At 36.0% G+C, this 27650-nt stretch overlaps 1 protein-coding gene across 5 annotated transcripts in view; it reads left to right on the forward strand.

Annotated features, from left to right (window-relative positions):
* DST (dystonin) overlaps positions 1-27650 on the forward strand; it is a 611236-nt gene that overhangs the window by 381075 nt on the left and 202511 nt on the right. For 4 of the 5 annotated variants that reach the window (XM_036768011.1, XM_036768012.1, XM_036768013.1 and 1 more), the window contains 18 exons: positions 6650-6762; positions 6864-6970; positions 10061-10180; positions 13971-14066; positions 14161-14288; positions 17260-17353; positions 18360-18514; positions 19006-19468; positions 19556-19684; positions 20592-20669; positions 20820-20981; positions 21086-21190; positions 23806-23901; positions 24574-24699; positions 25208-25360; positions 25593-25747; positions 25970-26096; positions 27120-27303. In XM_036768011.1, coding sequence (XP_036623906.1) covers positions 6650-6762; positions 6864-6970; positions 10061-10180; positions 13971-14066; positions 14161-14288; positions 17260-17353; positions 18360-18514; positions 19006-19468; positions 19556-19684; positions 20592-20669; positions 20820-20981; positions 21086-21190; positions 23806-23901; positions 24574-24699; positions 25208-25360; positions 25593-25747; positions 25970-26096; positions 27120-27303 — 2591 coding nt within the window. Of the gene's footprint in view, positions 1-6649; positions 6763-6863; positions 6971-10060; positions 10181-13970; positions 14067-14160; positions 14289-16971; positions 17139-17259; positions 17354-18359; positions 18515-19005; positions 19469-19555; positions 19685-20591; positions 20670-20819; positions 20982-21085; positions 21191-23805; positions 23902-24573; positions 24700-25207; positions 25361-25592; positions 25748-25969; positions 26097-27119; positions 27304-27650 lie in introns of those variants that run through there. The other variant, XM_036768010.1, reaches the window with a different exon arrangement.

Below are 27650 nucleotides of genomic sequence, written 5' to 3' on the forward strand. Positions count from 1 at the left end.
TTCCTTTTTTAGATATTTTGATCCTGTTGAAAGCCTTCCACTGGTTTTCTACCATAACCTGGAGTCTAGGGACCAGATCTCACTGAGCCAATTCTGGCAAAAGGAGGGTGTTGCCATTCTATAGGATGTCTTGGAGCTGGCAGAGTGTGGAAATGTTCAGCTTAACCATTGGTGGGTTTGCTGATTCAAACCATAGGGTAATAGTTAAACACTCTTGTAAGTGCCAAGGAAGTGTAATCCTTTATTCTCTTCCACACACTCTGTGATTCAGTTTCTAGCCTCTCTTTGGTTACTCACCCATGCTATTCCAATTTCTGAAGCTGTGCCTTTTTATTGGCTGCACCTCCCCCCTCTCCTTGACCCCTCTGCTTGGAATACTCTTCCTTCTTATCTCTTTCTCTTAGCTTTCTTGGATTTCTTCCATTCTCAGCTCAGATTCCATCTCTTGCAGAAGGACTTACCTAGTCTTGTATTCCCACCCTCATCTGCTGTCTGAGATTACTATCCTCAATATTTCTTGTATATACCTCTTTTTTTACAATGTTATTTCCGCATTAGAATGTGAGCTTCCTGAGGTCAGGAATTTTTTTTAATGTCCTAGGTAAGCACTAAATAGCTGCTTTTGCCAGACTGTTTATGCAGAAGTACTTGAACATCTGAAATATTGATCTTGGTGACTCGATGAGAGCCTAGTTAGATATAAGCTAGGAATTAGGCTAATCATTGATTCAACCAAAACAAACAGGAGGAAAACTAATTGATCAGGGGATCAAATTAGGATCATGGTCCGAACTGAGAGAAGCAAAGTGGTAGAAGTGAATTACCTCTTAAAAGGCGCCTGTCCATATGTGTAGGGGGTGACCCTTTTGTCCAATTGGGACAGTGTAGCTGTCACATTCTTAAGGGTGGGCTGCCCATCAGTTCCTGAGTTTGAATATAAGCTCTTCCACTTAGTACCTTGGGTAACTTACTTAACTTCTCTAGACCTCAGTTGCCTCATTTATAAGATGAAGGGGTTGGAGTAGATGTAATAAGAATAATCATAATTAATAATTTTAATAATCATAATTAATAATTTTACAGTGCTATACATATGTTCATATATAATCCCCATAACCCCCCTATGAGGTAGGTGCTATTATTTCTCCCATTTTGCAAATGAGGAAACTGAGACTGAAAGAGGTTAAATGACTTGTCCAGAGTCATACAGCTAGTAAATGAATTGAGAGTCAAAAGATCTGAGTTTAAATCTGAGTAAATCACATATTTGTCCTCTTTGGACCTTAGTTTCCTCATCTGTAAAACGACAAATTTGGACCAGTTGATTTTTAGTGTCCTCTCCATTTCCAAATCTATGACCTATGTGTTTTTATAAAGGCCAGCATATCCTTGGTTCAGCCTAAATGAAGCGCATAACGCCTTCCTTTCATTGATTCATTCATTATATACATATATATTTTCCCTCAAATCCTATGTAATTTTCTAATATATTTACAATTTCTAATAATATGTGATCTAATATATTTAGTGAAATATTTGTGCACCGGGAAGCTGAGCAGCTCATTTGGGTGTGGTTATACCACAGGCATCTCCTTTGGAAAAGGAATGTTCAGCCAGATTTGTCTGTGTGCGAGTTTGGGATGTTTGCGTATGACTTTCAAGGGCAGAGATCCAGCTTCATCAAAAGCCTAACAAGTCTACTAATTCTCTTGAATACTTGGGGTCAATAAACTTTGGGGGCTTTATAACTTGATAGCTTTTATTGAATCCTTGTCATGACACTGAGTGAAAAACTTCAAGCAGAATGTGACCGTCCTTTCTCCATTTGTACTAAAACGTCAGTGAGAGTTTCTTGGATTTTGTTTATAATGTATACATTTAAGCCACATTTAGACAACATGCAATGTAACTACTCAAATAACAAAATGTACATTCGGCGCTTGGCAAATGTTAGAGCTGTATAAATGATAGTAATTATTGTTATGGTGGAGGTGGTGACTATTACTCTTGAACTGAAGGTAGGAAATTTAACTTTGCAGAACAGAGCAAAGCTATGCCATTTATGGAGACAATGAGAGAATGCAATTACTATAAAACCTGGGTGAGCCAGAGATGAGCTTTCTGGCAACTTCATATGTTTACAACTGCTCTTGGTAGAGGGTCAAACAAAGAAGACATCTTTGCCAGGAAAGAAGCTGTTTCTGAGAATCTAGAAATCCAAGAGCAAAAGATTACATTTAATTTACTTTGATTGATGGGTTTGTTTGCCTAAATGCTTTCGGGTGGGCTGCCAATGTCTATAAAAGACCAGCCATTTTCTGCAAAAGGCTAGAATCAAAAAAGGGCAGGAGATAGAAGAAGGAAGAGAGAACAACAATGGAGAGAAATGGAAGGAAGAGAGAGGCAAAGACAAGAAGCAGTGGCCATTACAGTGTTAGCAGAGATGTAAGAGATTAAAAGCTCTAACTAAGCTGACTGTTGAGCAGCAAATAGCTGAGATCAGCAGTGAAGAGTCAGAAGAGAAGAGCCCTACAGGCAGTTAGGCAGGTGGGAACAATGAAACAGCCTATCCCTTGAAGACAAGCAATTTTGCTGTGTATCAGTTTGTTTATATGGTTCTGGTAGGAATGATATAAGGGTCGGACAGTACAGCCTGTGAGAGTCACTAGTCCCTGAAGTTTTAGTAGTCACAAGGGCATTACCCATTTGTCACATTGAAGGCACATCAATCATTATTGAAAATGACTCTAATGTACTTTTTCAGATCTATTTCGTATTATACTTATTTATAAACATTATATTTCAGGAAGACTGAAATATAAAACAAACTAATTCTTATATTCTCTCTGTGATATTATCCTTTTTCTTTTCTACCTTTTTAAATTAAACTCAAATATTGCTATTGACACCTGTACATTTTGTCTGCCATTGCTGCAACCTTCATGTTTGGTTTTCTCATTTGTAAGTAAGTAATCTTTTGGTCTGACTAATCCCTGACAAAATACTATATTTTATATATGAAATTGTTTATATGAGATTCTTGATTTCCCCAAAGCTCAACAGACCATTCTCTATTTTTAAGTTAATTAAAAAAATGAACAAGCATTTATTTTCTCTCTGTCCTTCCTCTACCCCACCCCCAACTGAGAAAGAAAAATAAAAGTGTAGTAACATGTGCAGAACAAATATGCCAAGCAAAACAAATTCTTTCTATATCGGCTATTTCTAAAAATATGTTTTATTCTGCGTATTAATTCCATCACTTCTTTGTCAGGCAGTGAGTCGTATTGTCCATCATGGATCCTCTGGAATCATGCTGGGTCATATTGTTGGTTAGAGTTAAGTCTTTAAAATTGTTCATTTTTACATTGCTGTCGTATCATTCCCTTGGTTCTGTTCACTTCACTCTAAGTCAATTCATACAAGTCTTCCCAGGTTTCTCTGGGAAATAATTTTCCCAGTGGAAAAATTATCATAAAAAATAGTTTTTTATGGTATCATAAGATTCCACTACATTCATAGGGAATAAATATTTAGCCATTCCCTATTGGCTACATGGCACAGTGTTTGATAAAGTTCTGTATCTGGTGTTAGGAAGACTTGTGTTCCGATATGGACTCAGACACTTTCCCTTCTCTCAATTGTTACCTCCCTTATGAAACCTTTTTTGAACCCCCCTCCCAGTTGTTAGTGTTTTTTTTCCCTCCCCAAATTACATTGTATCGAAAGAGATAACTATTCTGTTTTGATGTTGTAAGACCATAATCACAGATTTTGAGGTGGAAGAGACCTTAGAAAATTATCTAGTATGATTTTTTTACACCGGATACAAAATCTCAATTTATAAATGAGAAAACTGAGGCCCAGAAAGAAGAAGTCATGCAAATGGTACGTAACAAGGATGTGATTTAAACATAGTTGCTTTAACTTTTAACTCCAGTGATCAGTCTTCCCAGAGGACTTTTTGAATCCCTAGCTCTACTACTTACTACTTGTGTGACTTTGGGCAAGCCAACTTCCCCCAATTTGCCTTAGTTCTGTTTCTGCTTCACTCCCCACCCCTGCCCCCCCGAAATGAGTAGTTGGATTAGATATCATTCCATGTTTCTTCTAGCTCTAAGACTTTATGATTCTATCTCACTGGGACCAAGTAGAAGAAAGAAGAGCAGCTGACCCAAGGCATGGCCCCAGTGCATGTTGAAAATCAGTGGAAAAGTGGGAAGAAAAAAGTATTTTGGAAACTCTGTATTGCTTTTTTTTCACACCTTAAGAATACCCTTCCCCATGCCAAGTTTTCCAAGTTTATAATTTTTCCATATTGCCCAGGGTGCTTTAAAAGAAAAAACAAAGAAAAGTAAGAAAGAAAAAAAGATAGATTCTATTTAGGTGATGTAAAGTATTTTTTTCATTATATTAAAATGTTGTGTCATATTCTAATTTTGATTCATGGGAAATGAGATATAAACTGCTTTTGTGCTAAAATCGTAGTGCACATGGAAGAAAATGTTTCCCTCTTACCTTAGCTGAAAACTTTATTCTTCAATGACTTTATTTATTGTGGCTGGGATTACTCAGTGTTTGCTTTTCTTTGGTAATGGCAGGGTTTATATAACAACTTGTCCTTTCTTGTTCAGAAAGTTGGCAGTCTGAGTATTTCTGATCCATATTTCACCAGAAAGTATGGATTTTTGGGAAACAATACTACATTTTACACAAAAACTTTACATATTTGTTCTTGTCTAGATGATGACACAAACTTGCTTAGGTCTCCGCAATATAATCTTACTGTAGACCTCCTCTACACAGAATAATTTCACATGAAATAATAAGGGATGTCTTGGAGGATACTTAGTTTGACACAAGAAATTACATTTTTCAGTGGACTTGTCAGTGGGAGGGGCACAAGATTGGTCAAATTTCTCATTCATTGCGGTGATATTTTTGAAAACTTGTGAGACACATAGTGCAAACATCATTGCCGTTTTACAGTTTAGGACTCTGAGGTTCAGAGACAGTGGCTGCAAGTAAAGCCATAACCAGGGCATATAAATAAGATGACCAGGACTTTTCTCTGGGATGACAGATTTAGAGGGTGTTGATAGCATTTGCAACCATTCAGTAGTTTAGAAGAAATGGGCAGCTAGGTGGCACAGTGAATAGAGCACTGGCCCTGGGGTCAGGAGGACCTGAGTTCAAATCCGGCTTCAGACACTTGACACTTACTAGCTGTATGACCTTGGGCAAGTCACTTAACCCCAATTGCCCTGACTTCTCCCCTCCAAAAATAAAAAAAAATAAGAAGAAATAGAATTCAGCACCTAGTTGGAAGGATTATTAGTTTAAAAAGGAATGGTAGACCAGATGGTGGAGCAGAGATAAATGCCCTCCTCCCCAAAACAAACAAAAACAAACCTTACACATGCTTTATGTCCTTGGAAAAGGAACAGTTTGTAGCATTGCCTCAGGGGCAGACATTGATAGCTACAGTCATACCTAAATGGATGCGTGATGTGCACGGGTCTCTAACAGGGCATCCTCTCTCCCCCTCCCAAATAAATATACTTTTTCCACCTTAAAACCTTTAACGGCTGCTGTACTAATCAGGAAGATGCAAAATAACTATAGGAAAAAAAATCTTTCTGCTATAGGGACTTGTAGTTTTATTGGGAACAAACACTCATGATGAAAAGTAGCATATGTTTTTATGTACCAAGATGAGTTTCATAACCACTGAATGATGTCAAGTTCAGAGAAGAGTTGGAATGATGAGGAAAAGCTTCATAGAGGACAGGAAACTTAAGTGGTACACTTCAGGATGGATAGGACTAGGACTGAGAAGAAGGGGAGGCTGGGAGGGAAGAAGAGCATGAGCAGAGGCATTCTAAAGTTAGTACCGAGCACTGTTTATCAAACAGTCATGAGAGTTCTTGGCAGTGGAGAGTTTTCAAGTTGGAGAGATTAATGGAAAATGATTTCTGATTGATGAATGTTCACCATGCCTACTAGATCTGAGACCTACCACTCTGCACTCTGGCCTTACTTCCTACTCTATGCTTTGGGAGCAATGATTAAATCAAATGAACACTAACCATTCTTGGAAAGGATGTGTAAATCAGAGCCCAATGACTCTGCTCACCATCCGCATGACTTACCTGACCAAAACATCTCTCCCTGGTCAACATTTCCCTATATAGATTATCGTCCTCTACTAAAACGTAAGCTTCTTAAAGGCAAGGGACCATCTTGCTTTTTGTATTTGCACCCCCAGCATTTAGCACAATGCCTAGCATCAAGTAGGTCCTTAATAAATACCTTATGATTGGAATAAAATAATAAAATATAATTAATAAATACTTTTTCATTCATGTAAAACTTTGGATACATACTTGCCTACATTTTCAAGGATGAGCTAAGTCTGTGAAAATTTAAATTTCTAAATTCTGTTATATAAATACAAATTTCTGTGTTGTGCCTGTTTTTCCTACTCTCCGTAGAAAAATGAAGTTATTCAAGAGACTGTAAATTCCCATTGACTTTGCAGAGTCAGTTTTAATGGAATTTCTTACGTGCGTGTGTGTGTGTGTATGTGTAAGTGTAATATAGTCTAGATTGGAATATAGTAAATATAATGTGTTTTTTTCCTTTCTAGGCCGGACCTGATAGACATGAATACCGTTGCTGTTCAAAGCAACCTTGCAAATTTAGAACATGCTTTTTATGTAGCAGAAAAAATTGGTGTCATAAGACTTCTTGACCCTGAAGGTGAGTAGTTGTTTTGTCTCTGTTGCATCATACCATTATGAAAGTTTGACCCAACTCAGCCAATCAACATGGTGAAATAATCAATTCCTTTTGCCACTTAGATGTTGACGTCTCCTCACCTGATGAAAAGTCAGTGATAACCTATGTGTCATCACTCTATGATGCATTTCCCAAGGTACCAGAAGGTGGTGAAGGCATAAGTGCTAATGTAAGTAGGAGAGTACATCAGCTTAATCAGTTTCAAATTCATTTTCTGTGCTTCTGTTGATCACTGGCCAGGTGACTGACTGGGTTCTTCATTAACTGGCAATAGCTAGATAAAGAATATTAACTTGCCATTTTAATTTAATGAGTCATTGCTTTAATTTTGAACATTTGCTAAATAATTCTTGTTAAAACATTTAATTCAGATGCAGAATATAATTGGATAATATTATATAAGTATCTTGCTAACATTATTCATTCAACAAACATTTATTAAGCACCTACTATATAGAAGCTTCCGTGAATATAGAGACAGAAATGAAATGGTTCTTTCCCTTAAGGTGCTTATACTTTGTTGGGGGAGCCATCACATAGACAAATATGTAAATATGAAATAGATACCTATAGATATAAAGATAGAGATAGTAAATACGAAGTAGTTTCAGAGGGGCAGGCATTGGCCATGGAAGAGATCAGGATTAGCCTTATAGAGGAGGTAATGCTTTAGCCAAACCTTGAAGGTTACTAGATCCCCTTTAGTATTTTGGTGTACAAATTATCAGAGTAATTTTTATCTCAAAATAATCTTGTTTTACGCAGTATATAGTACTACTCTGTTACCTTTAAATTTGGAGACTTCAGCATTTTAGCTTAATGTCTCTCCACTGAACTCCCCTCTCCTCTTAAACTACTCTTTTGATGCCTCATAGAGTCATGGAGGAGACACTAGACTTTCAAAGGTCATGCCGTCATAGCGTAAATTCTGTCAGACCCAGCCAAAGTAGAAACACTTCAAATATGTCCTTGCCAACAGACTATGTATCTGTTGTCTGAGAAATAGGTTAGTTGTCCCCAAAGAGTCTCATAAGAATAGTGACTGCCGGGTGATAATTTATTTTTATTGACTAAAAGTCAGTGCAAACTATCAAGGGGTAGAAGGGCACTGACCTTCATGTTCTAAGGTTAATGACGATACCTTTGAAATCACAGATCCTTGAGGTATACATCTAATATAATCTCAGCTCTCTCTGTCAACTGCTTTTCATTTAATTAATAATACAGCTAGCTAGGGCATTGGATAGAGCCCTGGATTTGGAATCAGATCTGAGTTTGAATCCTGTCCCACACACTTATTAATTCTGTGACCATGGGCAAAGACTTAATGTCTCTTAGCTTCAGTTTCAACATCTGTAAAAGAGGGATAATGTACCTTATAGTGTTGTTGTGACGATCAAATGAGGTAACATGTGTGAGGCTTTATGCAAACAGAGTGCTTTATAATTACTAGCTATTTGTGTATATATTATAGCCACGTGCATACATGTGTGTGTGTATCTGTGTGTGTGTCTATAAAAATGTTTCCCCTTGTTTTTTGGTCTGGACATATAATTTATTTCATCAGTGTGGAAACTCTGTCCACCAACCATAGACGCTTGGAATTTAAAGGGATCTCAGAGGCCATCTATTCCAATTTATATCCAGATGTGAATCCTCCCTACAAAAGCTCTGTTTATCCAGTCTTTGCTTGAAGCCCTCCTTTTGAAGTTTTGCTTTGAATCGTGTCTTCATATGCCTCACTGAAACTTTTGCCCATTGCTCCTTTGGGCACAAGTGAAATAAATCTCTACCTTCTTACATGTGAGGGCCATTTAAATACTTCAGTACAGCCATCCTACCAAGTCTTATCTTTCCCAAGCTAACTTCATGTCTTCTTATGGTATAAACTTGAGGCCTGTCCCCATCTTGTTAACTCTTCTCTGGATACATTCCACCCTGTCTATGTACTTTCTGAAACGTGGTGCCTAGAACTGAGTGTGATACTCTACGTGTGGTCTGACCAAAGTGGAGAACAGTAGTATTATAATCTCCTTTGTTTCAGAAAAGAGAAGAGATGTTTCTCTTAATGAAATTTAAGATCGTATTAGGATTCATGGCTGTCTCATTGCATTGTTGACTCATTAAATTTTCAATATATTGAAACCCCTAGATATTTCTCAGATAATCTCTTCTAATCATACCTCTACCCATTTGTACTTACAAAGTTTATTTTTTTAAGCCCAGTTGTAAGACATGATGCACATCTCAATTTAATGTCATCTTTTTAGGTTCAAGCCAAGGTTCTAGCCTGCAGTAAACTCTTTGAATATGAACACTTTCGTGCTTTGTGTTAGCTATTTCTCCCAGTTTTGTGTCATAAGCATGCTGTTTAAACCTTTAAGTCATTGATAAAAATATTACGTAGGACAAGACAAAAACATCCCAGGAGCACTCCATTAGATTCCCTCTTCTATGCCGAAAGTGATTGTTAATGACTACTCTTCAGGTCTTGTCACTTAGCCAGTTTTGAATTTACCCACCTTCCATGTTTCCCATATCTCAACCATTTTCTCTGTGTGATAGCATGAAAGGATTTGACTAATGCTTTTTCAAAAATGTGGGTAAATTGTATTAGACTCTCCTTTGCTCCATTGCTTCTGTTTCTCTAAGATAAAATATAAATATCTTTGGTACTGAAAACCCTTCATAATCTGGTTCCAGAGTACCTTTCCAGGTTTATTGTATGTTGTTTCTCTTCGCACATTTAATATTCCAGCCAAAATTGCCTACCTGCTGTTTTCCATATATGACATGTCCTCACTTATGTGCCTTTCCACGATTTGTACCCCGTAGCTAGGATGTCTGTCTCCCAAAGCTGAAATGAATACTCTCCTCACCTCTGACTTTTAGAATCTCTAGCTTCTTCCAGGACTCAGTTGAGATGCCGTCTCCTACAAAAGGCCTTTTTGGATCACCTTAATTGTGGGTGATCCTACTATGATCCTATTATGATACCAATTTGTATTTACTTTCTATATTTTTGTGTACATCCATTGTGTATATCCATGTGTACATTTTTTCTCTTTTTGGAGAATGTAAGCTCCTTTGAAAGACTGGGGTATTTTCATTTTTGTCTTTATATCCCTCCATGCCTAGTACAATTGTTGGCACAGTTGGTGCTTAATAAATGCTTATTAAGAGAAATAATTAAATTCAGAATAGTGATGCAAATTTGATTGTGTACATACTCCTTTTAATTATTTGCGTTGTATTCTAGGATGTTGAAGTTAAGTGGATCGAATACCAGAATATGGTGAACTACCTCATCCAGTGGATCAGGCACCATGTGACCATAATGTCTGACAGAACATTTCCCAACAATCCTGTAGAACTAAAGGTCAGTGTCATAAGTGATTATACTGTTCTCATTCAATAGATGGTGTTTTTGTGAGCTCAGTTACATCCAATTTGTTGTTAGTTTTTGAATATTATAATAATTTCATAGTTTGTAGAAGTCCAGAAAAACTCAAACAAGTTATTCTGGGTCAGTCCTAACGTAGACCTGTCTAGTGGTCCAAGCTTAAGGGTTAACATGCAGTGCAACACCAATAGACCATAAAATGTAATAAAACCAATATTATTGGTAAGAGATTGGAAAAATCAATTAAAAATGATACTAACTTAAAACACTATACCTTTCTACCTCTGAATGCTTTGACCAGATGGTAGCATGAGCTTAATTCTAACAGTTTTCTCCCAGCTTAAATTTCTCACACTTTAATAGAAAAAATGCCAAAGGGCCCCTCATCCCATTATTGGATCATCTTCTTAAACTTGCTGCTGGTGAAACCATCCAATCATCCACAGAAAAAAAGGTCAGGAAGACTTAGAGATGAGGGTAAAAGGAAAAGGAGTAAGAAGCAGTTCTGGCTCTACCTAATATTATCTCAGTGACATCATTGTCAAGATGCCAAAGTCTAGTCACCATTCTGAGGATGAAAATGACTCTGTAGCTTGCTGAGGGGCATATTGTCCTTAGAACTTTGTTAGTATGGCTGAGATTCTCAGAGTCCCATTTGTGTGAAGGGGAATGGGATTATGGAAGGTTTTCATTAAATTTCCATAGATGTAATGTGGAGTTTGGCTTGCTGGGTATACTAAGATTAAAGAGAAAAAAAAGCCAACACCAAATATAAAACTCGACAGTTCTTACCCTCACATAATACAGAGTTCAGCATGCAGTAGTATCTAATTAAAAAACTTCGGTCAAAAGAAAAGATTCTTGCTTAGAGGCTCTTGTTTTAATCAGGCTATATTTATTATATATGTTTATACATGTATCCTCATATATACATGTGTATATAAGCAGATATGTGCACATATAGACACATGTACATATGTACACAATACACATATACATGTACAGACATATCCACCCATCCATACACATTTATACATATACACACATATAATATAGTATGTGCGTGATTTTACTCCTAGACTGCCTAACTACATGGTATAGTTAACCACTCAGTAATTACTATCTTAATATGTTTCTATTGAATTCTTTTGAAGCCAAAGCAGCATATAAGTAAATACAAACAAAGACAGAAATAGAAAATGTTCATTTTTTATGATTTGTTGGTAGGCTAAATAAGAGAATGTTATAATATTTTATTTTTAAAAATTAATAATCCAGATATTACTTAAGGGATCCAGTTTGATTTTTAGTCTATATATTTCAGTGGTTAAATCAAGACAATATAAATTCAGATAACTTGAGCTCAACACCTGAGAATTAATCAGTATGTTCATGTATCCACCCTGACCTTCTTTGATATAAATCTTAACCTTACTATGAGAGATGTGTTACTTTATATGAAATGACTTGATACTTGTTGGTATGTTGCTTTGTCTCTAAACTTATTGTACCTGTAGTTTTCTCTAGCTGGAGTATGTTTCTTGAAATCGTGGGTCACTTCTTCATTTTCTGGTATATCATTTGACATTGCTTCATAAAATGCTCTCTGAGAAGAAGGCCTTCAGTAAATACATGTGGACAAGAGTTCAAGTCCACTGAAAATATGTGATTGAGATTTCACATTCAAACAGTTCTCTGTATATCCAGCTATTGCCTCTTGATTGATAGAAATCTGTAGGTAACTGGAATAACCTTGAGGGAATACTGGGGTTGCAAATTCGGAAGTGACATGATGCATCTGGGAAGATAACATAGTTTTCATTTATATAGTGCTCTTCAGCAGTAAAGTATTCCACATACATAGTGCCACTGCATCCTTACAGCTGAGGCCTGTAGTAGAAGTGCTGTTACTATTTTATAGGTGAGAAAACTAAGACTCAGAAAAGCTTTAGTATCTTGGCCAGGATCACAAATAGTATCAGAACCGGGATTGAAATGTAGGCCTTAAGATTCCAACTCTGGTGGCCTTTTTTCAATACCATGATATCTTTAGAACTGGCCTCTGTTCATGTTATAGTCAGTAAACATTTGTTAAGTGCCTACTGTGTGCCAAGTACTTTACTAAGCCCTGGAGATATAAATATAAAAAAAGATAGTCGCTTCCCTCAAGGATCTTACAACCTTTTGGCAGAAGACAACACACAGAAAAGAAAGCTGAAAAGCAGTGAGGCAGAATGGAGGGAGGTGGGTGGAAAAGGAAGGGAATTCACTTGGCATGGGAGTGTGATAAAGAAGTGTAAAGCAGCATATCCAGATAGGAAATGAAGAGATGGCTTTCTTTAAATGGATGTTTTTGGGAGGAGTTCCCCATTCCACCCTCCATTCAAAGAGTGCCCAGGAGCAGAGGGTGCTGATGAGAAGCAAGTACCAAGTCTCAAATGATCTTGCAAGATGATATATTATGATATTATGTCCGCAAAATACAGAACAAAGTCCACCAGAACTTTTTTGTCTTAGGGTTGAATTAAAATTTGATATCCGTGTAGCTGGGACACTCATTTATCAATATTCATCTATTTAAGCATGGGGGACTTGCTTTAACATAATTTTGAGATTGAAGTCACTTAAAATATTAATAATTGTTTATTATTGCTAAATGACCTGAGGAAATGTATATAATTTTATTTGAATAGCCTCTTAGAGCAGTAAACTGGATAATAATTTAATTACATGATTGAAGCTGCTGGAATAACATTGAAACTCAGTAACTTCAGTTTAATTTTCTCTCCACTTTATTTTACTTGCCCATTGGAACAATAAATTAAAATCTGGCTCTCATAGTTATAGGTAGCAAAAATTTACATTTTGCTTATATGTATTAATGAGCTAAAAAAGTATAAAATGATTATTATAGCTCACATTTGGATAGCACCTAAAGTTTTAAAAGTACTTTATTAACTTCAGTCCCGGAGAGTAGGTAGTTTAAATATCCATTTCCTTTGTAGACAATGGAACTGAGGTCCAAAAAGGTGAAATAAGTTACCTGCCATCATATGATGAATTTAAATGGCCAAAACTGGGGCTCAAATTGTGACTCTCTGACTCAGAACCCGTTGTTCTTGATTAGAAGCTATATCTAACTATTTTTTGTAAAGGAGCTGGGTGGCACAGTGCTGGTCCTGGAGAGAGGAGGACCTGAGTTCAAATGTGGCCTCGGACACATACTAGCTGTGTGACCCTGGGCAAGTTACTTAACCCCATTCGCCTCAGTTTCCTCATCCGTAAAACGAGGTGGAGAAAGAAATGGCAAAGCACTACAGTAACTTTGCCAAGAAAACCCAAAAGGGGTCACAGAGTCAGACATGACTAATAGACAAAAAAACAAAACAAGAATACCCTATAATTGATCTTTTTTTCGTGTTTTTGCTAACCGCTATTTTCTTGCTTGTTTGGTGACATAATTTGTGTGGTAAACCGTAATTGTTATAGTATAACCCTTTTAAAACACAATCCTTTATTGTGTGGATTTGAATCTAACAAAAGTGAAATGATCCCATATGTAACTCCATGAGAAACAATATGGTATATCATGCCTCCCCTGAATGTGGGTATTAGCCTTGCCCTTTTTTAGTACCAGTGCTATAAAGGACTTCCACTAATGTACATAAGACAGAGTAGTTGGTGTTCAAAGTGGTAAAGTTGGAGAGTAGTGAAAATAGAGCTTTGAAGTCTTGTCCCTACTGTTACCTTTTCTGTTTTATTTCAGGCACTTTATAATCAATATTTACAATTTAAAGAAACAGAAATTCCACCAAAGGAAATAGAAAAGTCAAAAATTAAACGTCTTTATAAATTACTAGAGGTAAGTATACAACTATCTTTTGACTATATCAGTTTCAATTTTTCATCCTTTTTTGGGATATATGTTTTAAGTTGCTCTTTTGTATTTTTTCAAGATTTGGATAGAGTTTGGACGCATCAAACTCCTTCAGGGCTACCATCCAAATGATATAGAAAAAGAGTGGGGGAAACTCATTATTGCCATGCTTGAGCGGGAGAAGACTCTACGGCCAGAAGTGGAGAGGTAAAAAAAAAATTAATGTTTTCAGGTGGATATTGTCATGAATATTATCTTTCAGACATATTCCAAGAGATACCTAATATCTCTAGGCTTTTCACGCCGAGTCTCAGAATCTAGAATTATTCCAGTTTGCATTTCAGTTTCAGAAATCATTGTTTTCAAAAATTGTTTGACTCTGAGCAATTACCAGATTTATCCTTCACCTTCGTAATTGGATACACAGGCTTATTTGTCCTTTTCATCAGTTAATGGAGGACTGTACTTTGAAGGAATACTAAGGCTCTCCGTCAGTGTCTACAATACGAAAAGACCTTAGAGGCCTCTATCTGTAAGAATTTCAGAGGCCTGCAGCAAATCTGGAATTCCATGAAAAAAATATAAAAAGGGATGAAGAAGGGAGGTGGAATCTTTATTCAGCTTCCTGACCGATTCCTCATCAGGTCCTTAATTTCTTTTTGTTTTTAGTTAAGATCACTATTTCCCATATTAGACCTTCCAATTTGGGACATAGCAGAATTAGACATGGGACATAGAAAGGGAGGTGGGAATGGTGTTTTTATTATTAGCAAAGCTTTTTGCAACATGACATTAATCAAATCTTTTCATAGCCCTTCTGCTTGCCTGTACTCTCTTATCTAGATTTGGAAAAATTGGCTTGATTCATAAGTAAGACAAGGAGGTGGGGAAGGTAGAAAATCATTATTACATTTTTATTGGTTGAAAATCATGCCGCATCTTTCTTGAAAAACACAAAGAGTATGTCAGTTGGAAAGTTTATAGCCTAATATGATACCCGTGTTTCTGGGTCATTAGGATCAAAATCATGTTAAATCATTTGTCATATGGCTTCCACGTTGATATTCTAGGTAATCAAAACTAGACAGCATATTTGTTTACTAAACCAGTGGAAAAATTCACCTAAGAATTGTAGTTTGGGAAGTGAAAGACAGTGATCATAATATCATAGCCTTAAGAGTTGGAAAGGATCTTAGAGGCCATCTAGTTCAACCATTTATAGATAAGGAAACTGAGTCACAGAAAAGTTAAGTGGTTTGCCCAAGGTCCCATGAGTAGTAAGTGGCAAAGCTGAGGTTTGAATCCAGATCTTTTAACTTCCAAATCTAGTAGGCTTCTCAGTGTTCTGTATTGCAACCTACATGATAATGACTGGTTTTAAAAATTATATCTTAAGGAGCTGTTTGACGACAAGATTTTCAGTTAGCTGTGTTTGGCATAAAAAAACCTGACGTTTCTTCTTACTTCCTAAGAGAAGAATCAAAGGGTCAGAAATTTAGAGCTAGGTATAACCTTAGAAATTATTCATTCCTACTACTTTTGTTCTTGGAGAGAGAACTGAGACCCAAAGGGAGAAATCTCTCCTTTATCAGCAGAATTGAAAAGAAGTCCTGCGATTTAGATATGAATGTGCTTTTATATTATCGGGAGGCAAGCATGAAAATCTATGGATAATGGGTTGGGCAAATGCCTTCGTTTTCTTGACACAACAAGTTTGTTGGCATTACCTGGTCATTTCAAATAATCACTACCTGGCATGGAGTGGGGAAGAGGTGGAGTGAAGGAAGAGTTTGCATACCAGAAGAGGGGAAAAAAATAAGCGAAGACAAAATCTGTGAGTTTTGTCTTTGCTGTCATAGAGGTTTGGCTTTAAAAAAAAACCCTACGAAAAACAAGCACAAAATGTAGTTGGAAGTGAACTTACAAAGGGCACATTGGGTCTTGCTGTAAAGCTCCTGGCCTAGAGTCAGGAAGACCTGAGTTCAAATGTGGTCTAAGTTACTTACAAGCTGTGTGATCCTGGGCAAGTCACATAACCCTGTTTGCCTCAGTTTCCTCATCTGTAAAATGAGCTGGAGAAGGAAGTGGCAAACTACTCCAGTGTCTTTGACAAGAAAACCCCAAATGGGGACATGAAGGGTGGGACATGATTGAAAAAATGTCTGAACAACAATAAAATATACCATAAAGTAAAATAATGAATTTGAAAATTATTTGATTACTTCAGTCTGCATAGATAAGATAACTTTCTGTAGTTTAGAAATAAAAAAATCTACTGAATTTCATGTGTAATGAAATTTGTCACTATACCCTGCATAATTGTAGTTCTCTCCTTCACATTTTACAGTGCAGACCTGTCCTTTTAACATAATGTTATAGCTAAATACTTGTATTCCTTTAATTGAAGATCAGTTTTCAAAGAATGACCCTTAGAGTGGTCCAGTTGTTAGGATTTATCATTCTGTGAAGGGAGAGAAAAGATAATTGATATATATTTTATAGTGAGCCACTTTTTGGAAACCGTGTTGTTTTTTTACCTAGTTTAAATGCTGTGACTCTTAGTAAAAGAATTTGGCATTATCTTTGTCAGTGACGCCCCAATCAGACTGATTAGTCTGTACTTGTAGAGATTTAATGCAGGCTACAAAAGGCAAACCTCAACTGGCATATGCCTTGCTTTAGGCTAGATCCTTTTGAATAGTTATCAGAATATTATTTGCTGCGTGTTGAATATGCATGTTGAAGCCTATTTAAAGGAGGCCACTATGCTCAGACATTCACAATCTACTTTTCCCCCTGGAAGCTGTACTTTTTGTGGAGTTTCTTGACTTGCTTTTGCTTTGAATTGGTTTTAATGGACCGAGAGTGAAGACTATTCTGAGAATAAAAAATGCAGAGCAGTAGCTATAGTTACCATAGCAGCGACTCTGTTGTGAGTAATACCACCAGCACCCGCACTAGCATCGACTCAAATGAAAATTTTCTTTCCGTCCATTGTGGGCCAACTTTGATCAATTCTTGCATAAGCTTTGGCAATGAATCCTTTGATGGACACAGGTACTGTATTTTTTGGGTGGGACTTTCTTCTTCTCTTTTCTAAAGTTTTGATTGTGTTTTCTATAGAGATAGCTAGAGAGTCAAGAGAGTAAAAAAACATTAATATTCTGTATCCCTTCAGGTTGGAAGTGTTGCAGCAGATTGCAAGCCGAGTTCAGAGGGACAGTATAGTCTGTGAAGACAAATTGATACTTGCTCGAAAGGCTCTGCAGGCTGTAAGTCAGTGTTCAGGCAATGGAGGGTTGGTGGGTAGTATAACCCTTGATTCATTGAAATATTCATTTGTTGGTTATTGGATTATTAGTTATTTGCCTTTTCGGAATTTTTAGATCTGCCTGTTTTTTTTTTTTTTTAAAGAAAGCTGGTTTTTTTTTTTTTTTTTTGCATTGCGTATTGATATTTGCACTTTTTTTAAGGGTGTGGGCAGTCATCCAAAAGGAAGAAAAACAGAATCTATAAGCAGATTTAAGTATTTAAGATTTTGTTAGTCTAGTCTGCACCTGTGATAAAAAAACAAAACTATTTTTATTCATTCATTTGTGTGGGATTTTTATTCATTCATTTCTCTATTCATTTCTCTCTTTCCTCCCTGCCCCCCCCCCAAATCTCTCTCTCTCTCTGTCTCTCTCTCTCTCTCTCTCTCTTTAGTAGGGAGCTCCTTCTACCAATGTAGGTCAGCCCTCGTTCCCCCAGTTACAGTTTTAGAGAGTTGCCTGGGGCACCAAGAAGTTAAAAGCTTGCCTAGCTTTTACCCAGCCAATATGTATTAGAGATGGTGCTTGAACCCAAGGTCATCTTGACTGTGAAATGAACCCTCTATCCATTATGCCATTAAAAATTCATGGAGTGTTTATTTTTAGTTTAGTTTTAAAATGTATTTTTTTCATATTATGAATGGCAGCATTGTTTTATGGAAAGAAACCAGAGCTTGGAAATCAGAGACCAAATCTCATTTAATATCAATAGCTTGTGTGACCTTGGGCAAGTCACTGAACTGTGCCTCATTTTTTTATTTTTCATGTATGAAATAGACATAATATTGCCTAGAGAAATGATGTCACATAATTGCTGTGAGGATTAAATAAAAGTATACATAAAGCCCTTTGCAATTCTTAAATTGCTAGAAAAATGTTATTTATGACATTTGTTGATATTGTTTGTCAGTGTGTGTCAATCGCATGTCAATTATGACATATTGTTAATATTTTTCTTAAAATATAGGATTCTAAAAGATTAGAATCAGGGCTGCAGTTCCAGAATGAAGCAGAAATTGCTGGATATATACTTGAAAGTGAGAATCTTTTACGCCAGCATGTAATAGATGTCCAAATTCTCATTGATGGAAAATACTATCAGGCTGATCAGCTGGTACAGAGGTAAATAAGCTCTATTGATTTAGGCTGCATGTGTGTGTGTATGCATGTGTGCCATATATGTAAAATATGCTGAGTTCAGAGTTAACCATCTTAGGAAGAGAGAATACATTTGGTTGATACGTCTTCTATAACATTCATCTTTCCTTATGTTGAGTGAATGTCACCTTGGTTATTATATTATATCTTTCTATATGCATTGATTTACATAAAGAAATTCCACATTTACCATGATGGATAGAAACAAATGACTAGCTTTCAAATACATATAGATATTATCCCATTAGTTTCCTCATCTTTAAAATGAAGAAACTGGGTTAAATTTCTTTTCTAGCCATAATATTTAATCATTCTGTTTAACACAAGTGGAAAAAGCATTAAAATTCTTAAAATTCAAATGTAAAACAGTTTTGAAAAAAGATGCACGTAGAGGAAAAAATGCTCTTCTGTCTACAGTAATGAGATTTTAAAAAGCAAATGTAATTGTTTTTTAGGGTTGCAAAACTACGTGATGAAATTATGGCCTTAAGAAGCGAATGTTCTTCCGTGTATAGCAAAGGACGCTCCCTAACAACAGAACAGACAAAGCTTGTGATATCAGGAATAACACAAAGTTTAAACTCAGGATTTGCACAGACCTTAAATCCCTGTTTAAACTCAGGGCTGACTCAGAGTTTAACGCCTTCACTTACCCCTTCCAGTATGACATCAGGCCTGTCATCAGGTCTGACTTCCAGACTGACTCCATCTGTCACTCCTGCCTATACACCTGGCTTTCCATCAGGATTAATTCCAAATTTTGGATCAGGAGTGGACACCAATTCGTTGCAAACACTCAAGCTGATGCAAATCCGAAAACCACTTCTGAAATCCTCTTTGTTAGATCAGAATTTAACAGAAGAGGAAATCAACATGAAGTTTGTTCAGGATCTCTTGAATTGGGTGGATGAAATGCAGGTAAACATCTTGACTTCAGCCATCTCAGCTCTGCCTTTGTTTCTAGCAATTCCTTGTTAACTCTGGGGCTCTTGTTGCTCTTTTAAGGTGCAACTGGATCGAACTGAATGGGGTTCCGATTTGCCAAGTGTTGAAAGCCATTTAGAAAATCACAAAAACGTTCATAGAGCTATTGAAGAATTTGAATCTAGCCTTAAAGAAGCTAAAATCAGTGAGGTATGTATATTGAAAAACATTACTTTTGTATTTCATTTAAAATACATTTATTTTCTTTTCCCTCTGAATAGCCTATAAATCAAATAATTGGTAAATATACCAGGCACATCCTAATTCAGCTCTTCATCACTTCTCACCTAGACGATTAAAATAGTTTCCCAATGGTCTCACTTCTTCAAGTCTTTCTTTCGAGTTCATTCTTCATCCGACTGCCAAAGTGATTTATTTAAAGCACAAGTCTGACCATGTCACTTCTTTATCCAGTAAATTCCAGTGGCTGCCTGTAAGCCCTAGAAGCAAATATAAACTGTTTTGTTTGGCATTTAAATCTCTTCAAAATATGGTTCCCAATTACTTTTCCAGGCTTATTACATATTACTCTCCCCCACTCACTCTATGGTCCAGTCAAATTGGCCTTCCTAGTGTTTCTCATATGTGGTACTCATTACTTGTATCTGTGCCTTTGCAGTGGCTCTCTCCCATGCTTAAGACGCACTCCCTCTTTACCTTTGCTTCTCAAAATTCTTAATTCCCCTTCAAAACTCAGCTTAAGTACCATTTCTCATGTCAACTCTGACCAAACTTCCATAGCTACTAGTATCCTCTTCCTCCCCATCAATCACTTCATATCTGTTTTTATAGATTCTGCATATATCTAGACATGTACATATCTCTCCCAATAAAATGGAAACTTCTTTATGGAAGAGACTCTTTTGCTTTAGTTTTTGTAACCCTAATACTGAGCACAGTGCCTGACACATGGAAGGCCCTCAAATGCTTGATGATTGGTTGCCTTGTACATGGTAACTGCTTAATAAATGTTGAATTGAGTTAAAATGAATAATTTTATTTAACTCAAGATACTTAATTCTTAAAATGTTTATTTTGGTGCTTCCATTTCACATAGATCCAAATGACTGCTCCCCTCAAACTCACATATGCAGAAAAGTTGCATAGATTGGAGAGTCAGTATGCAAAACTCTTGGTAAGCTAAATCACAGCTTTCAGTCTTCTGGTGTGTGTGTGTGTGTGTGTGTGTGTGTGTGTGTGTGTGTGTGTGTGTGTGTGTACACATGTGCACGTGTATGCAATTGGCAAAGACATCATTTGTAATCTGTAATATTCCCTTTAAAAGAATACATCCAGGAATCAGGAGCGACATCTAGATACCCTTCACAACTTTGTGTCTCGAGCCACTAGTGAACTTATTTGGTTGAATGAAAAAGAGGAGGAGGAAGTTGCTTATGACTGGAGTGAAAGAAATTCAAACATTTCCAGGAAAAAGGAATACCATTCAGTAAGCAAACACTAGCACTTGACTAGAGAAACTATACTTCATTTTAAAATATCTATCTAATAAAGTTCTTCTTGTTCTCTCTATTTCCCCTTCAATACTGTTAGGAATTAATGAGAGAACTTGATCAAAAGGAAGAAGTGATTAAATCAGTTCAGGAAATAGCAGAGCAGCTGCTTCTAGAAAACCATCCTGCCCGGCTAACTATTGAGGTAAGTCAGTTAATGAATTCTGGCTTTTAATTAACCGTTGCTACCACTGGGAAATAAATGTATAAATTCGAACAATCTAAGGACCAAAATTTTTTCCAACTTATTTAATTTTAACAAAGCAGTAATCTTGAAACCAAGTTATATTGACTCTTACATCCAGCTATCAATAGCATCCATATTAGAACCCTGTTATCGCTTGACCTTATATAAAGTATACTTTGTTATGATGAGGTCATTCTTAATTTCATAAACGGGAGTTTATTTTTTAGAGTTACCAGGAAACTTTCATTTTAACAGATTTACCTACAACATGTTTCTCTGGCATAAACTGGGACATTGTTGTGGCAAGTTTCCAAGGTAATTTCCACATTTCAAGTACAGAAGTAGCGAGAATGTTTTGGGATGGAATCAAGTTACATAGGTTGTTGAGTCCTGCAGGTTGATGACAGATACAGTGGTTGACTTACAAGATGCCAAAGGAGAGTGGGCAGGAAACTGGCAGGTGAGCTTTGTGTGTGGGCAAGAGTACAAGGAGTTCAGACTATACTCTAAGTGATGTGCACTTAATTATCAGCTATTGTGCAAGAAAGGAGATTGGATCTAGGACTCTCTTTACTGAAGATTTCAGCCTTGTATGCTACTGTGACCAAAAAGATAAAACAGCATCATTAGAAAGGGTATTAGAAGTGCTTCTTTTGTATGAAATGTGATTGGTGCCTGGGGGCCACCTCTAGTCATCCTCATCTATGTCTGGCCATTGGATCCAGATGGCCCCAGAGGAGAAAGTGAGGCTGGTGACCTTACACAGTCCTCTGTCACTTATATCCAGTTCAAGTCATGGCATCACCTTCCTGATGTCATGGTCATCTTTGAGAACAAAGCACAAACAACAACGATTGGTGCCTATTTGAAATATAGCTTACAGTTTTGGTTACACATTAAGAAATATGTAACAGAGCTGAAAAAGATCTAGAGAAAGGCAATTAAAATTATTAACAGGATTAATGAGTTTCTGTGTGAGAAGAAACTGTAACAAAAAATAAAAGGGGAAAAAGAATTTTTCATTGACAGAAATATGAAAGCTAATAGAATATATTATCATAGTTTGACAATAATCGTATGGATAATCTTAATTTAGCAACATTAACCATTACCAAACTAGTATTTGATGTAAAGAATGACCACCCACCCACCCAATGGACAAACACAGAGTATGTGTCTCTATCTGTGTATCTATATATATCTCTCTCTCTCTTTCTCTGTATCACAATTTATTATCTTTAAATCATCCAAAATGCTCTATGAAAAAAATCACATTGCTGTCTTATTATTTTTAAAGCAAGTTATTTTGAATGAGAAATTAATTATAATTGTGTCGAATGTATAACACACTCCAAGTTGAATCACACCAGGTGTACATAAACATTTTCCCTCTTCACTGTGACCTCTACTGTGCCAATGCACAATCAAGTCCTATAAACTTACTTTGAGGGTAGTAAAAACAATGACAACACAGTCATTCTGTATAACATGTAAGTACTATGTCTTCATAAAAGGAACAAGTTTTCACAGTTGAAAATTGTTATAGACTTTGCTTAAGGTAATCATTAGAACATTTTGAGCACCCCCTGCTGGAAAACATTATATTGTAAATTGAAATAGTTGTAATTTGATGTCAGTTTCTCTAATGGAAGGTCATATCCTTTTTAATGTACCACTGATGGTTCTGCAAAAACTCACAAAATGCATTAGGTTTTTGGAGCATAATTTAAGTTAAAAAATTTGTTAATTGCCTGATAGAGTGTCAAAAACTATGCTTAGGTGCTAAAGAGGCTACCAAAAGGGAGAAGAGGTTTCCCTCCTTAAAGAGTTTGCAGCCTCATTGGAGTGATTAAAAAGTGACTAAAGAATCATCTAGTACAATAATATAACCTGTACCATGGAAATTCAGAGAATGAAAACACCATAAAAAGCACATAATGTGAAGTGCACAAATAACATTACAAGGAGGAGGTGGGATTTGTGAAGGTTCTTCAAAAGAATAGAGAAAGAGGGAGGAAATTTGGGTATCTGAGATGAGGGGCAATGAAAGGAGATTATGTAAAAAAAAATCAGAATGTCCTGATATTTTAAGTAGTTATTTTCCAGGAAGAAAAAGTGTACATTTGCTGATGTACTTAGGAAGAAATTTAAAGTATCGAATTCAAATTTATATAAATATGTAGGCATATTTATATAAAGTTTATATAAAATAATTTATATTCTATCTAAAATGTGGTCTTAATCCTCTCTTTTATTGCTGCTTCTCTTTTGTAACTTTGGGAGAAAGTTCTGAGCAGATAGGGATATTTGGGTCAGATTGATGTTTAATCACCCTAATTTTTAAAAGTCCTATCCTGTACATTTATTTTTTATTACTTTGTTAGAAATAAAGGAGTAAAAGTGTACTGTGCTCATGGATTAGTATGTACCCATTAAATGTTATGGTGTCCCAAAATGCATAGTGTGATTATAAAATATCTCTTTTAGGATACTAGCATATCTCATCTTATAAAAACACTTTCTAGATGATTTTATTTGTTTCTGACCTTACTATAACTGTGATTCATTTAAAGGCATATCGAGCAGCAATGCAGACACAGTGGAGTTGGATTTTACAACTTTGCCACTGTGTGGAACAACACATAAAGGAGAACAGCACCTATTTTGAGGTATATTAATAATACTACGAGTAAAACTGGTTGTGATTTAATGTCATTATAAATAATTAGTTTGACTTAGAATAAAATCCTGTTGTGTTTTACTATTAAATTATATTTTAATTAATTAGAAATAATCATCTTTAGTGTAATAGCACAATTTATGATAGAAAAGCTTTCCTGTGTGGCTCAATGCTTAATTTAATGTCTTGTATATGAGGAATTATTTGTAGAAAAATAGTTTTAAAATATGCAAGTCCTTGAAGAGTTGAGTAATATTTACTTTTTGCATAAATATATCTTAAGGAAAAGTATACTCCAAAGATGTAAAATAAAATTGTACTGTTAGCAGAGCTTAAAAAATATTCTTGATATTTGTACCTGTATTTTAATGTCTGAACACTGATATAAAACAGAACCTCCCACCATGATAGTATATGTTCAAAATTCAGTGAACAGTAGGCATGAGGTATAAACTAGAATTAAAAATATGCATATGGCATAGTAAAGTATCACATTTTCTGTGATGACCCAGTAAATATTGATTTACTTTTACCCCAGGTATCAGTATTTAATGTCTTCTTGTATTTGTTTGTAAAGTCTGATGGTCCCACAAAGAATTTTAACTTGACAGCAAAGTTCTTTATTGCTATTGTTTACCTCTCTATATCATCTCTTCCCTAGTTTTTCAATGATGCCAAAGAAGCCACAGACTACTTAAAGAATTTAAAAGATGCCATTCAGCGGAAATACAGCTGTGACAGGTCCAGCAGCATTCATAAGCTGGAAGACCTTGTCCAGGAGTCAATGGTAGGAATGGAAAATGCCATGTGGATTTAAAAACATTGAGCTTATTTTACAGGAAACAGTATAAATTATCGAGTACTGTTAAGTTTTGGTACTCTGACATTTATTTGCGGGGGCAGGGGTGGTTTGGACTTAGGAGTTCATCGATTTGGGCTACTTCTTGGTATGCATACTTCTTTCACTAGATCAATCACTTCCATGGGGTCAGAGGGGTTAAGTGATTTGCCCATGGTTACACAGATAGCAGGTGTCAGAGGCAGGGCTTGAACTTTCCTACTTCCAAGGCTGTTCCTCTATTTACTACGCCATATTGCTTCTCATTCTTGCTATATGTCTTTCAAATTACATGACCTTTTTTGGGTCATTGAATTATTGCTTTTTAGAGGTTAAATATAGTGATTTTTTAAAAAAAAATCATCTTTTTAAGGTATTTTTATTTGTATGAAATGAACTGCTTCAAAAATTTACTTGTTTATGTGTACATTCTTAAACTTTCTTAATTAATATATAGGAAGAGAAAGAAGAACTTTTGCAATATAAGAGCACAATAGCAAGTCTAGTGGGCAGGGCTAAGACAATAATTCAGCTAAAGCCCAGGAATCCTGATAATCTACTCAAGACATCCATTCCAATTAAAGCCATTTGCGACTACAGACAAATTGAGGTAAGAGCCTTGAATCTCCCTGTGATTGAGTTAATCACGAACATTGAAAGTTGACCAGGGAATGTATGAAAATGGTGCATTCAATATTTTCTTTCTATTTGTGATTTGTCATTTGATTGCTTATTTGTGGGATGAAGGATTGCCCCCCTGCCCCCTTCCCCTTTCAAATATGTTCTTTCAAAGGGTCTCCTAATTTTGACCTCATTATGTTTGGTTCTTTGTTTAAAACTAGATAACCATTTACAAAGATGATGAATGTGTATTAGCAAGCAATTCCCATCGTGCTAAATGGAAGGTCATTAGTCCAACTGGGAATGAAGCCATGGTCCCATCAGTGTGCTTTACTGTTCCTCCACCAAACAAAGAAGCCATTGACACTGCAAACAGGTATGTGCCAGCTAAGAGCTAGAATAATGACCCACTTTAATGTTTCAAATATTAGAGAGAAAAATAAATGGATTATGTAAAGGGAAAACTTGTCATTGCTGCCAGAGGAATTTCAATTCTTTAAAACCCATCATGTCCCAATCCATTACATGTTATTACAAGAGGAGTATGTCTTTAGGCACTCTTATATCATTAACTTTTAGATTCTTTCCTTTGTTTCAGAATTGAACAGCAATTTCAGAATGTTCTGGCCCTTTGGCATGAGTCTCACATAAACATGAAGAGTGTAGTTTCCTGGCATTATCTGGTTAATGAAATTGATACGATTCGGGCTAGTAATGTTGCCTCGGTAAGTGCAACAGTATAAACCATCCTCAGCATTTAAATTATTTGGGACAGCTATAACCTAGAATATGGACATAGTACCTTGCCTTGAAGAAGAAGATGGAACCTGGTTTATATGTTTTGATCTTTACATTTAGAGATTTGAAATGTCATCTATTATTATTTATTTCTCATTTATAATCTTACAGCTTCCAAAAATATTTGAGATTAGTGGCACCTGGTATAAAATGTTTTGTATTTACAAAAAGCCCTTTTGTGAACATTATCTCATTTGATTCCACTTCAGTCCTGAATTCTCCTTATTTTACACATGAGGAAATAAGTTCACAGAGGTTAAATTGACTTGCTTAAGAGAATAGGGCAGCAAATTAGGACTCAGATCCAGAATTTTTTTAGGTCAGATCCAATGTGTTTTTTCACTGTTCCATACTGAATTAGCTGAACTGCAGTATAGTGGGCTGCATTTTGATTATTGCCTATTAATTTTAAATATTTAGTATGTGTTCATTTGGAGTATCAGAATGTGGGGCTCAAGTCCTGTTTCTGCCATTCACTAACTAGTTGTTCTTAGAGCAGTGTCAGTGCACCATTTTGAAAAGGGCTCTGAATCTGGAGTCACAGAATCTGGGTTTGAATTCTGATACATTTTCACTACTCTTTGGCCCTTTCTTCATATGTAAAAAGTGGTTTTGTTGTATGACCTGTTAGGTCTTTTCCAGCTCAAAGTCTGTGATTCTATAAGTTGATTTAACATCTGAGTGTTACCTTCCTCATCTGGGAATAATACTTTCATTATTTATCTCACAATGGTGGTTACAGAGGTGTACTGTATAAATATCAGCTCTTATTCTTATCATTATTTGATGAGATGGAGAAAAGCACCTCTAGGTGACTTAACTATTCATGATTAGCAATCTTAAATTCTTGGAATTTCTTTTGGAAAGTCCTTTAGTTGTCTAGGATAGCCCTTGAAATTTTATTTTATTTCTGTAACTATTTACTTATATGGGTTGATGATTTCCTTCAGATAAAGACAATGTTACCTGGTGAGCATCAACAGGTCCTGAGTAATCTAGAATCTCGTTTTGAAGACTTCCTGGAAGATAGCCAGGAATCCCAAATATTTTCAGGCTCAGATATAACACAACTGGAAAAGGAGGTTAATGTATGCAAACAGTACTATCAAGAACTTCTTAAATCAGCAGAACGAGGTAAGACTGTTTCTTAAAATGACGCAGCATTATCTTTCCCTGAAAGCATCGATTCTCTAATTTTATGATGTCCCATGATTATTTCACCATCATACTTAATAAGTGTGTAACCCAGAAAGTCACTCTCTAAATATCAGTCTCTTTGTATGTGAAATACGATTTAGTTAAACTTATACTATTTATCTTTGTAGGGTGGTGTGAGAAAAATAAATAAATTTATACATAAATGCTACATAACTGTTACTATGTAAAAGAGATGCCACTATTTTGCCCATGCTAGTTGTTCAATTTAACATACACATCTATGGTTTTTTGTAGGTGGGATGCTAGTGTATAGATATGTTGTT

This window comes from Trichosurus vulpecula, chromosome 7 (assembly GCF_011100635.1).
Source record: "Trichosurus vulpecula isolate mTriVul1 chromosome 7, mTriVul1.pri, whole genome shotgun sequence".
NCBI lineage: Eukaryota > Metazoa > Chordata > Mammalia > Diprotodontia > Phalangeridae > Trichosurus > Trichosurus vulpecula.